Source organism: Meriones unguiculatus, chromosome 9, assembly GCF_030254825.1.
Source record: "Meriones unguiculatus strain TT.TT164.6M chromosome 9, Bangor_MerUng_6.1, whole genome shotgun sequence".
Taxonomy (NCBI): domain Eukaryota; kingdom Metazoa; phylum Chordata; class Mammalia; order Rodentia; family Muridae; genus Meriones; species Meriones unguiculatus.
In genome coordinates, this window is record NC_083357.1 from 67,691,795 (window position 1) to 67,704,921 (window position 13,127).

At 43.8% G+C, this 13,127-nt stretch overlaps 1 protein-coding gene across 2 annotated transcripts in view; it reads left to right on the forward strand.

The window, feature by feature from the left end:
• Positions 1 to 13,127, forward strand: part of Gfra2 (GDNF family receptor alpha 2) — a 95,774-nt gene that overhangs the window by 68,688 nt on the left and 13,959 nt on the right. For both annotated transcript variants that reach the window (XM_021642428.2, XM_060391427.1), the window contains one exon: positions 12,356 to 12,465. In XM_021642428.2, the coding sequence (XP_021498103.1) occupies positions 12,356 to 12,465 (110 nt within the window). The remainder of the gene's footprint in view (positions 1 to 12,355; positions 12,466 to 13,127) is intronic.

Consider the following 13,127-nt stretch of genomic DNA (forward strand, 5'->3'; position numbering starts at 1 on the left):
TAACCACACTCTTAACACAATAATAAGTCAATCCTCACTGAATAATTAAATAGAGAGCCTTCATAAGTATTGACTTAATGTGACAGCAAGTCTATAGTGACTTGGGGTTTGCTTATGTAAACACAATCTCCTGTTCAGCTTACTTAGCAGTTCAATGAAATAGAACAGTCCTTCAATTAAAATCAAATGATGCATACATTTAATTCCTTTCTCCTCATACCCAGTAATAATAGGTTTGGAATGCAGGTGAAGGGATGGGGAAGAAGTGGAAAAAACAAGGATTTGGTTTTGAAGGACACCAAGGGGTGTCCCTAATGACAAGCTCTTGAAGGAGAAGTGGCCTGACTGCTGCTGTACCTGGACAACCCCACATGGAGAAGATCCAGATGGGCTTGAATTGGCATTTGCCCTACCTGTGTCCTGCTAATTCTTTCCAAGAGAAGGCGTGGGTCCCTCACTGGGGCTGGCATACAGGTCTTCTGGTGGTGGACCAGGTCTGATTGATTGCTTCTGGTTACCTGGGGTCCAGTGGCTGTAACCACACCCTCTTCCAGGTCATTATTTTCCATAGACGCCTTCTTGATGCTCCTGGAGGAGGGATGGTGTGTAGTCCAGACTGCATGATCGGAAAGGAGGAAGGTGGCACCCAGTTAAGACCTGTGTCCCTGTGGCTTTAAAATGTTGTAGGGTGGAAGTGACAGGCTGAGAAAAGTGGGAGAGCTGTGGGCTACACAGCACGGAAGACTTGCTGGTTTTGGAGATTAGATCGGAACTTCAGCTTCCTGCCCTGGTGCTGCGCTATTCAGTGAGCTAATATGTCTTCCTAGTCCTCCATTTCCTCATCTGTAAAACATCCGATGACAATTTTGTGCTGATTTTGGAGCACTGCTGTCAGAGTACCATGTGGTGAGGTTAGTGAAGTGCTGTGTGGCACTTATTGGTCAGGGGTATTGTGACTCTGGCATGGAGGAATAGAGCTCATGCCTTGGTTAGTGGCACCCACCATATCCATCCCCATAAGAGTTAACCATGGCAGGGTGCCCGCTGTGCCAGAATCTGTCCAGACGCTTCCACACCCTCATCAGATAGCTCACTGCATCCGCCTGAAGCCCACACAAGCTTTGTGCCTTTGCTACCTCCATTGAGCAGGTGAGGGAAACAGGGCCTCCTTGAATGAGTTGAGAGGGTCATGACTGGGTGGTCATGGCAGAGACTGGGCGCTATGGCTGGATCCTTCCACAGGGGATCTGGAGGAGAAGAGGGAGGTTCTTTGGCAGCTCCATTCAGAATGGTTTCGCAGGCTTTCCCAGCTCAGCACCAAGACTCTCTCCAACATGGCCACTCCCATGAACTGGGGCTGCCAGAGTGAGGAGCTGGCCCTCTTAGGACTGGGGCTTTCTCTGTCTCTCCATCACAGGGTAGAACGGGATGAATTTGCTCATCCTTTCAGAACATTTTCTTCAACAGAAGGCCTAGAAAAATTATTGTTTATAATAAGCCAGGATTCCCAAGGCTTCTTTCAGTTAAACTTCAAGAAGTAATTACAATTTCCAAGCAAGTTTATTAAAAGAGAACACAATGAACAGTGTCTTTGGAAATTTTCGTGTGAGTTTTCTCAGTCTTCAGCTTAACATTTTCCCCTGTTTGTAACCAGGGGGCATAGACCATTCTGGCTGCTGTTTTTTTGTTTATTTATTTATTTTTAATCTGTTAACATGATTTTATATTTAAAATCTTTAGATATAGACACAACCCACATCCTTGTCATTTTTTATAGTGATACGACTCTCCTCAGCATTCAGGGCTTTCTGAGCAGCTCTTCCCTGATTAAGCAGGTCGGAGAGTCCCTGGCTCCTGCTGTCTTCTTGAAGAAGTCTGTTCAGTGTCTACTTCCAAACTCGTCTTGCTGAAGTGCTCCTGGCATCCTCCTCTTTTGTACGGATTGCAGGCCTCTGGGAATTTGACTCTTGGCCTGTAATCATTCTGTATTCTCTGCCGGGGATAAGACCCAAGACCTGGCTCATTCTAGACATGTGTTACACCATTGAGCTGTATCCCTACGTGAGCACCTTTTATTTTAATACATTTTGTTCTTCGATGACTTAATACATGTTTATAGTGCACTCCGGTTATTTCTCCAACCCCATATCTTTTCTTGTTTACTTCCTATCTCAGCCAGGTCAGCTGCTCTACAAATCTGTCTTCCATATTCATGACTTTTGTTTTATTTTGTGTATTGTAGAATTTAACCAGAGGTATCGGTATGGAAATGGGCTTAGAACTATCCATCAGCGCCTTGTGGGCTCACCAAAGGGTATATGAATGTATATTATGACCCCCTTCTCTCGGAACCTGTTAGCTGTCAACAGTTATGTAGTAAGAGGTAAAGCCCTATGAATTCTTTCCCCAGTGCCAATAGGTGCAGCTGCTGTGAGTTTATCATTGCTATGTCATGCTTAGGTGACAGCATTTTGAATCCCCTCTCCCTGTTTTAAGGCTCTTGCATGCACCCCCCCCAACATCCTCTGAGCCTCAAGAGAATGGTACATGTTCTAGTTTTATTTTGTTGTTGTGATAAATACTCTCACCTAAAGAAACCTGGGGAGGAAAGGGTTTATTTGGCTTACATGTCCAGGTCAAAGCACAACATGGAGGTAGTGCAGGTCAGACACCGAGACAGGAATGGGGGGGGGGGGAAACACTGCTCACTAGTTTGCTCTCTGGCTCACTCAGCTAGCATTCTTTTACAGCTGCCTAAGGATGGTACCACCCACAGTGGGTTGGGCTGTCCCAAATCAATCAACAATCTACAGAAATGGCCACAGGCCAGTCTGAGTCTCCCTCTTCAGGTGACTCTAGGCTATGTCAAGTTAACAGTTATGGTTAACCAAGACAGTATTAAAATCTTGTGCAGGGCTGAATCTTCAACCAGACTTTATTATCTTGGGCAGCCGTGGGTCTCTGCATTCACCTCCGTTCCTTGCAAAGAAAGGCTTCTCTGATAAGGACAAGAGAATCCTTTAACTATTGGCACAAACATACATTTAGAAGATGATTTGCTGCTACGTCCGTCTAGCTAAGCAGCAAGGATTCTTCCCTGGAGCCCAAGACCTCTTCAGTCATAGTTTTTTGGGCAGGTTTGCAGTACTAGTGTGGATTCATGTTTATTGATTTAGGGATGCTGAACTATCCCTATGAAGCCAGTTCAAACATGATAAGTGATCTTTTGAAGTGATCTGAAGTTCAGTTTGTAAGTATTTTATTGAGAATTTATGCAACTGTGTCTATCAGGGAGATTGTTGTGTACTTTTTTTTTTTTAAATTGTTGTGTCTTTGTCTGGTTTTGGTATTAGGGTAATAGTGACTTTATAGGAAGAGTTTGGAAGAATTTTCCCTTTTTCTATTTTGTGGAATAATTTGAATAGTATTGGTTGAAGTTCTTTTTTGGATTTATGGTATAATTCTGCGGGAAATTTAGTTTGCAAGCATTTTATTGAGAATTTTTTTGCATCTGTGTTAACAAGGGAGAAATTCTGGGAGTTTTCTGGTTGTTACTGCTTCTATTTTATTGTTGGCTATAGCTCTGTTTAAATTCTTATTCCATCTTGGTATAATTGTGTAGGTCATACGTATCTAGGAAATCACTAATTTCTATTATGTTTTCCAATAAAGAAGTGGAATATATATAGTGAAATATATGTTTTTAAGGTATGCCTTATGTTTTCTGAATTTCATTGCTATCTGTTATATCTCCTTCATCTTAATCTTATTAACTTGAGTGTTCTTCTTTTTCCTTTAGTTAATTTTCCTAATAGTTTGTTAGTCTTGTTTATCTTTTCAAAGAGCCAGCTCATTGTCTCATTCATTCAATACTATTTATATAATTTCTATTTCATTAACTTTTGCCCTGCTCTTAATTATTTTTGCTTGTTTACTACTTTTTGGATTTTGTTTATTCTTGTTTTTCCAAGGACTTACAGTAAACCATTATTTTTTATTTGAAATCATTCATAAATGTTGATATTAGCACTCAGCATTATAAACTTCTCTTTTAGGATGGCCTTCATTATGTTCCATAGGTTTTGATTTGTTGTGGTTGCATTTTCATTCATTCAGTTTTAGGAAGTTGCTTATTTCCCTCTTGATATTTTTCAGTGACCCAATTATCATTTAATAGGGTACTGTTTAGTCTCCCTGTGTTTATGGACTTGCTGCAGTTTTCTTGCTCTTGATATCTAGATTAAATCCACTGGGTACAGAGAGAATACAGGGAGCTATTTCCATTATTTTATGTTTGTTAAAGCTTGCTTTGTGTACTTAATTGTGGTTTCTTTTGAAAACCATTTTATGTGATACTGAGAAGAATGTGTATTACCTACTGTTTTGGTGGGATGTCTTGTAGATGTCTATTAGGTCCATTTGATTATGGTGTTACTTAATTCCAATGTTTATCTATCTAAATTTTGATAGATGACCTGTCTGTTGGTGCAGTTGGGTATCCAATTCCCTACAGTTACTATGTTGGGTTAATTTGTTGCTTTACATCTAATAGTGCCTGGTTTATAAAATTGGATGCACCTGTGTTTGGTACGCATAGTCCTCTTAATAAATTGATTGTTCCCTTGATGAATATGAAGTGTCTTTCTTTATTTCTTGTGGCCAGTTTTGGCTTGAAGCCTATTTTCTAAGATTTCAGAGTAAATATGCTTGCCTGTTTCCTAGTTTCATTTGCTTATCGTCCCCCTTTTCCATTCAATAACTTTATTCCAAGGTGATGTTTCCCTTGATGGTAAGGTATTTTTTTGGAGGCAGCAAAAAGATGGATTTTGTGTTTTAACTTAGTATGCTAGTCTGTATGGTTTTATTGGGGAGTTGAGAGCATTAATATTCAGAGTTATTACTGAAAGGTGTATATTAATTTCTGTAGTTTTGATGACTTCGTTGTATTTTCTTAGTTTCTGTGATGAATTGTCCTGGTATTGTATATTTTCCTCTATAGTCTCTTGGATGTATTTATCTTTCTTTTCCATCCCAAGTGCTCCTTCCAGCATCCTCTGTAGAGTTGGCTTAATGGTCATAAATTCCTTTAGTTTGTTTTTATCATGGAAAGTTTTTATTTCTCTTTTACTTATAAAAGATAGCTTTCTGAGTTTAATATCTCAGTTGGCAGTTATGGTCTTTCTAAGCTTGGAATATATCTTTCTTGGAGCTTCTAGCTTTAAAAGTTTCTATGAGTAATCAGGTGTTATTCAAATAGGCTTGCCTTTTATGTGACTTGACCTTTCTAGGAGCTTTCTTTATTCCTCTTTTATTTTTGTATTTTAATCATCATGTGTGTGGATAAATATTATTTTCTGGTTCTACCTTTTTGGTATTTTCTGGACTTCTTATACCTGTGTGGACATATTTTTTCTCAAGGTTTGAAAATTTTTTATTTTATGACTTTATTGAAAATGCTTTCTAGGCCTTCAACCTGCAGTTCTTCTCCTTTTATGTCTATCATGAATAGATTTGGTCTTTTATGGTATCTCACAGACCCTGCATGGGTGGTTTGTGCATTAAAATTTTATTTTTCCATCTTCTTTGGTTGAATGGTTCAGTTTCTCTAATTTGTCTTTAAGCCCTAATATTCTGTCTTCCACGTGATATATTTGCTTGGTGAAACGATCCACTGAAGTTTTTTTTTATTGGACTGGTTGAGAATTTCATTTCTAGCTTTACTTCAGGCTGAATTTTCTTTTTTTGGTATTTCTATTTCTTCATTGACTTCTATTTTCATATCCCGAATGAGCTCCCTTATTTCATTCAAATGTTTGCTTGTGTTTACTTGGGCTACAATTGGTTTGTTTTTGTCTTGAGTTCATTCACGTGTTTATGCTCTCTTTAAATTCTCTGACTTCTTTGAACATATTTAAAATTGTTCCTTTTAAATTCGCTGTCTTCAGTTTCATCTAAATTATTCTCCTTGGGCACCATGACTATAGGACTGTTTATTTTATTTTTTAATTGCTTGTGTGTTTTTGATGAGACTTGGACATCTGGAGTTAGGTTCTTGGATGTGTTTTGCTAAATGTTTTCTGCCCACAAAGCTGGAGCCTGGAGGTGGGCAGAGTCTGGCAACTTGGGGGAGAAGAGGCAGGTACTAAGGATGGGGTTGTGCTTTACTGGTCTACGCCAGGTTGGGTTGCTTGTAGCCGGTCAGTTGTGGGTGTACTTCCTGTCTGGAACCGTGCCAGACCAGGCCAGTTTGTGTTGGTTCAATAGCAGAGGACTCAAAGTGGTGGAGGACAGCTGTACAGTTGCAGGAGAGGGGGCTGTTTGTCTGGGTTCCTGCTGGGTTGTGCGTTAAGGAGTAGTTTTGCTGGAGCAGGCTTCTTGGGTGGGGGAGGGGCGAAGCTGCCTTAGATCAGCTTTGAGCTGCGATGTGTGCAGTAATTTGGCTGGAGAGTGCTCCTGAGGCAGGAGAAAAGTTGCAGATGACCAAGGCAGAGAGGTTGCCAGTCTGGGTCAATGCTAATTTGGACCCTGTGTGGTAGTTTTGAAGTAGTGGGCTCCCCGGGCAGGCTCTTAAAATTAATTAATATTATTTTTTAGTGTGTGTCTCTGTTTGAAGGGTGGCCAGGGATGTGCACGTGTGTACCTGTGGAAGCCAGAGGATGAGCTCAGGTGTCCTCCTCAGAGGCAGTGTTCCCTTCATCTGAGAAAGGGTCTCTCATTGGCCGGGAGCTCACCTATTAGTCTTGGCTGGCCTTGGAATCACCCTGCCTCTGTCTCCCCAGCCCTCGAATGACAAGCAATGCCTAGATTTTTTATGTGGATGCTGGGGATTGGAAGCAGGTCCTCACGCACCTGAAGCAGGCACTTTGCCCACTGAACCCTTTCCCCAGGCGCTTTCCTTTTCATAGTGCTTTTTCCCTGATTGCTTCAAGCTTGGCCAGAGAAAGCCTTATAATATTAGAGAGTGAACTAAGTGGTAGTCATTTATTTTTTATTTTTATTTTTAATTTAACTAACAGAGACGCGGCTAGGTTAAAAATAAAAATAATTGATTGGTTTACAAAATAAAATATAGAAGTGATAGTGTTTTCCAGGAAGCAAGAGAGCAAGTCTCTTTTTCTCCGTGTCTCCCCTTCTCTCTCTGTCTTCCTTTCTATTTCCTTCTTCTCCCCCCCCATTTCCATCTCACCCCCTTTCTTCATTCAGATTGCTATGGTAAGTCTTTTTAATATGACCCCAAGACCAAAACTGTGGACCTGGTATGTCTGTGCTAAAGTCTGGATAACTGAAAAGCAAATAATGTTCTTTCTTGCCTGCTCCATCAGAAAAAGCTCAGTCAGGGGTCCTGTTTGAACTATAAGGGCCAAGAGAAGGAGTGTCACAGTTGATACAGTCTGAGCCAGGCATCTATCTGGTCCCAGAAGGTGGTGTTCATTTATACTCTCCTGAGTCATTCACCCTTCTTGGGAACACTTTACCCTTCCGTGAAATGTTCAAATGCCCTGCCATGGACAATAAGTGGTGCTGGTGCTGGTACCATTCTGACTGGCAGGTTCCTGGCCATGGTGGACAGCTATGGATCACCACTCATTGGCTTCCATTCTAAGCCACATAACAGGTACAATTTGATAGTCGGAAGAACTGCAAACCAGAAACCATGCATTGGGCAGCATTGGAGGAGAAATTTACCTCCTGAGCACATGTCTTTTTGATAACGATGACAAAATATCTGACAGAAACTGTTTGTAAGAAGAAAGCTTTATTTTCACTCATGATTTGTGAAGGTCTCAGTCTATCTCTCGTGGCAGGGATGTGTGGCAGAATTTATGATGGTGACTACATGTGGTAGAGGCTTCTCACATCTTTGATGGGCAGGAAGCAGAGAGCAGCCAGAATTAGGGACCAGGTTAAAACCTTCAAAGTCCCACCTCTAATTGTCTTGTAGGTCCCATTTCCTAAGGCTCCATAGTCCCCTCAGAAAGCACCAGTAGCTTCTGAACACAGGCTCAAATGACACTTCAGATTCAACGTAGCACTCTTAAGCAGACTTGGAAAGGTGTTCTAGCCTGGGCCAAGACAGAATGTCACTAATAAAACATGAATCTGTGTTCTTTCTTTTGGATAACACCACACAGAAGGCAGTTGGAAGTGCACCTGTGTCTCTTTGGATGCAGGGGTCTCTCTCTCTCTCTCTCTCTCTCTCTCTCTCTCTCTCTCTCTTCTCTCTCTCTCTCTGTGTATATGCGTGTGGGCCTGTGTGTCTCTGTATAGAAGCATGCATATTCTGCATGCAACCACAATCCTCCTGGGGGTTTCTTTCTTTCATGGCTGGGGCATAAAGCAGGGTATTTAAAGCTGAGGCCAGAAGGCAGGATCTGAAAGTGCCCACAAGCCCAACTCTGTAGTCTATGCAGATTGCATACTTCAGACTGGAGCCTGCCATCCCATGATCTGGAGACTTGGTAGAGAGATTCCAAGCTCTGCTGTTGCAATCTCAGGTAGGGGTTGTTTGGGGTGGAGCCTAGAGAATTTTCATGTCTAACAATTTCTGGCCAATGACAGTGCTGGTAGTCTGTTTACCACACCCTGAAAAGGGTCCTGCCTCCCAAATCTGGGTGAGTACTGCTATGTGGCTTACTTTCTGTATTCCCAGCTCTGCTTTTTCACCTGTGCTAACAGATAAAAATATAGGATGCCCAGGAAAATCTGAATCCCAGATTTGTAAAACTTTTGTTTTTATAAGTATGTCTGAGGTGTATAATAATAATACCCCACATTCATCTGAAATTCTAATGAGAAGGACATACTGCATCTAATATGGCCACTTTTTCATCAAATTAGGGTCAAGTGTCTCTCTCTTGCTGCTTTTCTGTGATTGAATAGGCCACAGCTGTTAATGAACCAGGCTCAAAGGGGGCTTGCGATTTTAGGGCAACTCACCTGTTCTCATGAGCTCAGTTAAGAGTATTTTGGTTTGTGTACATTTTGGTTCTCCTGCTGGCTCTGTGCTCCTCTTTCTCTCACGATTTCTTTACACCATCTCATTTCTGGGGAGTCTTAAAAGCAGAAATATGTGATGTGGGGGACTGATCCAGCAAAGTTGAGCTCTTTGCAGCAGAAACAGAATGCAAGAGACCCATGACATCCCAGGGTATGAGGAATGAGTGACATTTTGCCTAGAGGAGGTGGAGATCAGCAGCAGGCACCCCACGTGTAATGGGCTGGGCTGGAGCACTGGTGTGGTTGGTTCTTGTTGTGTTTGAGTTGGAGTATGTAAAGGGCTGGAAGGAAATTGACTCCACTTGGTCTCTTGTTCTGGCAGAGGAAGCCCACTGCTGTGGGTTTATCACGGATTGAGAGGCAGAAAGAAACTTGAGCAATCAAAGGACTCCTGGAGACTTGGACTTGGCAACCTCCTGAATGGCTCCATTTGTCCCCTTTGCTTGCCAAACTGCCTTGATGCTGAGAGTGGCGAGGATGACAACAGAAGGCCTAGATGCTTCCCTTCCTCTCCCATCCCCTCACCAACTGTCATCCAAATCCATGTCCTCCTCTTCCTTTTATTTTGAACAGTTTCAGGTCTGGGGTTCTGGCGCTGATCACCGCTTCGGGGCTTTGAGGAGAGTAAGCTACAGCCACACAGGGTTGAGATGGTGTTTTCCCCTGCATACCAGCCTGGATCCTGGTCTTTGGGCTCTGTGCACATTCCATAATTTCCAGGGCTTGTGCTTCCCCCTGCCCCCTGCATTCATCATGGCATGGAAAGAGTTAGTGGGTTCAGGAGGGCAGGGTCTTCCTGGGATCCAGCAAGCTGCCTCAGGAGCACTCCCTTCCCTTGCCATGCTCACACTGCCCACACAGGATAAAGTGGTGTGTTTTTCTTCTCTGTGGGTCATGAAGAGCCATTTCCTGTTTACACTTCCAGACCCAGGCGTAGTGCTGGGGAGAAGGCAAAAAAGATGATGATTCCTGTCTACATTGGTGGCTGCCTTGTCTGGTATCTCTCGCCACTTTATTGAAGCCCTGCACAGGCATAGCTTTCTATTTAAGTGGGGACACTCGGTTCCAGAGACATGGCCAGGTCACATAACAGGGCAAGGGACTGAACACTGCCATGTGACAGATGGCTATCCCAGCAGCTGGACTGGCTTTCTTCTTGCCATAACCTTTGGAGGGATCTATACTCTTCTGTTCCCTGGCTTGCATCCTCACCCCACTTCTTCTGCAGAGCCTGGCTGATCTCTAGGTTGCTAGGGAAATGTCCTAGATCCCTCAAAGGACCTTTGTCATATTCTCTCATTTATGTTTCCACTCCTTCTCCAGCCTTTGAGTTGGCAGCATTTTGAGAGGCTCCTTGGTCTGCCAAGGCAGCCAAAAGATATGTAGGCTTCCTAGTGTCATTTGATCTTGGAGCCAAACTTGTTAGAGAGGGGAAGGCAGCTCTGGTTGCTGGTGGTGATTGGAGCAGTCCAGGATGTTTCCAACAGCTGCAGGTCTAGCTGGAACCCTCAGCTCAGTTTTGGTCAGATCATGTGACTTATAAGGGAGTGAGCAGATAGGGACTTTTCACTGAAGCCCTGTTCCCTAATCTGGGGCAGTAGGGTGAGGATCATGCTGCCTTAGAACATGTCACTGGTGTTCCTTTCTGATGCCATATTGACATGCTTACTTACCACTCTCATCTCAGTTATATGCCAGGGGATATGCTCCAACACAACTGGAGCAAGGATAAGGGATATCGGCCACCTCATGTTTAGGAGGAACTTGGACAATATGGATAAAGCAAGAAATAAGATTGTTAATGATGGATATTCTCACTGGAGAGACCAAACAAGACTCGTCAGCAAGCCTCTGTGCTGTTGAGTTGCCTGGTCTAGATTTTCTGTGTAGTTTCATTGAGAAAGAGGACAAAGCCATGTGACCTATGGAGAAGGGTTGGGGTAGCTTTGGGGAGGCAGGAAGTTGGAGACAGGTTCTATACATGCCCACATGGAGTTGAAATGGACACATGCATTTCAGTCAAAGGAGGTATTAAAAAAACTTCCTACAAAAGATGGTAACCAATGGTTGCTCACAATGTAAGCTTCTTCAGGATCTCCATTCTGCCATTATCTTCTATTGCCCTTGCTTCCTTTTGGAGGAAGATTTGACCAAAGTGGAGTTTTTGAAGATCCTATAATGTCTCCCAGGGATGTACCAGAGTACCAGAGACTAGGTAGCTTAAGACAGAAATAGACTGTCGTACAGTTGTAGAAGATAGAAGTCTGAGGTCCAAATGTCAGTGGGACCTTGCTTTCTTTGTGCTGTCAAAGACTCAGATGAGCTGATAACTGAGCTCCCATGGGCAGGATCTTCCCTGTAGGAGGTCATGGTTGTCTTAGACATGATAGGGAGGGAAGCATCCTCCCTAGTCCAGGCTGATGAAAACTTCTGTAGCCAGAGCACTAGGGCAAGAGGGAGAAGGAAGGCAGCTAACTAAGGGTGTTAGACTTTGTTTCACATCCAGTTCTGAGGCTGGGGTAGAGAAAGGTCTTGACCTGCTCCCGGATGAGTGTGGCAGAGCTGTGCACAGGTGGTTACAAAGCAATGTCACAGATACTGACAACAATGGCTGGTGGCATGCTGGGTCATGAAGAGAAAACTAAAAGATGGGCTCTGCCTAGTGAGCCTGGGGAAGCAGGAGAGACGCAGCCTGTTGGCCTTTGCTCTGACATGATGCAGAGGAGTCCAGGCAAGAATGAGGAGATGTCTCACCCTAAGGAGACTCTTCCTTCTTCTCTCTGGCTCCTCTGAACATCAGGCTAGGGTAGGGGTCATTGGATATACTTTGAGTTGGGAAGAGGAAAGAGTTCCAGGATTTGGGCAACATTTTCCAAGGCTCTAGGTATCAGGAAGTGGAACCTGGTTTTCTGTCCAGGTCCTGGACATGGTTCACCAGCACAGTCCCTCCCTCCTCTCTGATTTTCTGACAGCATGATTCAGTTAGACAGCATTGCCAGTATTTTCTTTGAGTCCCGTTTGCTCATTTGTCTCTGAACTTTAGTTTTGCTCATTTTTTTGAGACAGCTCTCACTATTCCTGGCTGACCTGGAACTCACCATGTGTCTCAGGCCTCAAACTTGTGATAACACCCCTGCGTTAACCCTCTGAGTTCTGGTATTACTGGTACATGGCTTTCTTAAATTGTGCTATGCCCGGCTCCATAGGCCTCCCTTCACTCTCTACTCCCTCCCTTTCCTGGCTTCCTCAGGTTCTAGGATCTGCAGTGTGGAGCTTCTGTGCCCCAGGCAGTGTGGAGGAGGCTGGAGCAGGCTGCCAGACTAAACTGTTTCCTCCTTGGGTCTTTTCCCGACACCAGGTCCCGCCTGGCAGACTTCCACGCCAACTGTCGAGCCTCCTACCGGACAGTCACCAGTTGCCCTGCGGACAACTACCAGGCGTGTCTTGGCTCCTATGCTGGCATGATTGGTAAGACCTCCTTGCCTTTTCTGTGCGTTCAGTCATTTCACTTCCCCCATCCCCTTCTGCAACCTCACTGGGCTGGGAGTTGCTGCAGCCCAAGGTTGGCAGAAGTGACTGACATCACAACCTTGCCCATTGTGCATTCAGATAGAGCATCTAGGGGAAAGTAGAGGGAGACCACCTTCTTATCAGGAGGGGTCATGTTTCTTTATTACAGAGCTTTGGAAATTAAGCCACAGCCTTCTAGGTACTGCTAATCAGTCATCGTGAGCTCTTGTTTGGAGCTTTCACTAAAGACTTGTTGCTATTTCTATTTCACAGGCAAGGAAACTGATGCTCAAGAGAAGCTGAGTTCCTTGGCCAGGTTCCCTTAGTTGGTATATGCTAGCATTAAGATACAGCCTAGCATGAGAGCCTTCAGCTCTTTGAATCCAGAAGAATCACTGCATGTTTGTATGGCAGAAAGCAAGGGAAACTGAAGGCTGGGCTGGAGCTGCTGGGGTCTTTTCTGCTCTCCTGATGACACAGAGGCTGGTGGTTCTCTAGGCCTTTGGCCTTTTTGTTCCTGCTGACCCCAGGGGTAATTGTGCTCAGAGTTAGGGTTGTAAGTTGGGGTATCTGTGTTATTTTTTGGGATGGGGCACAGGTGGGAAGGCAAGCATGAGCCT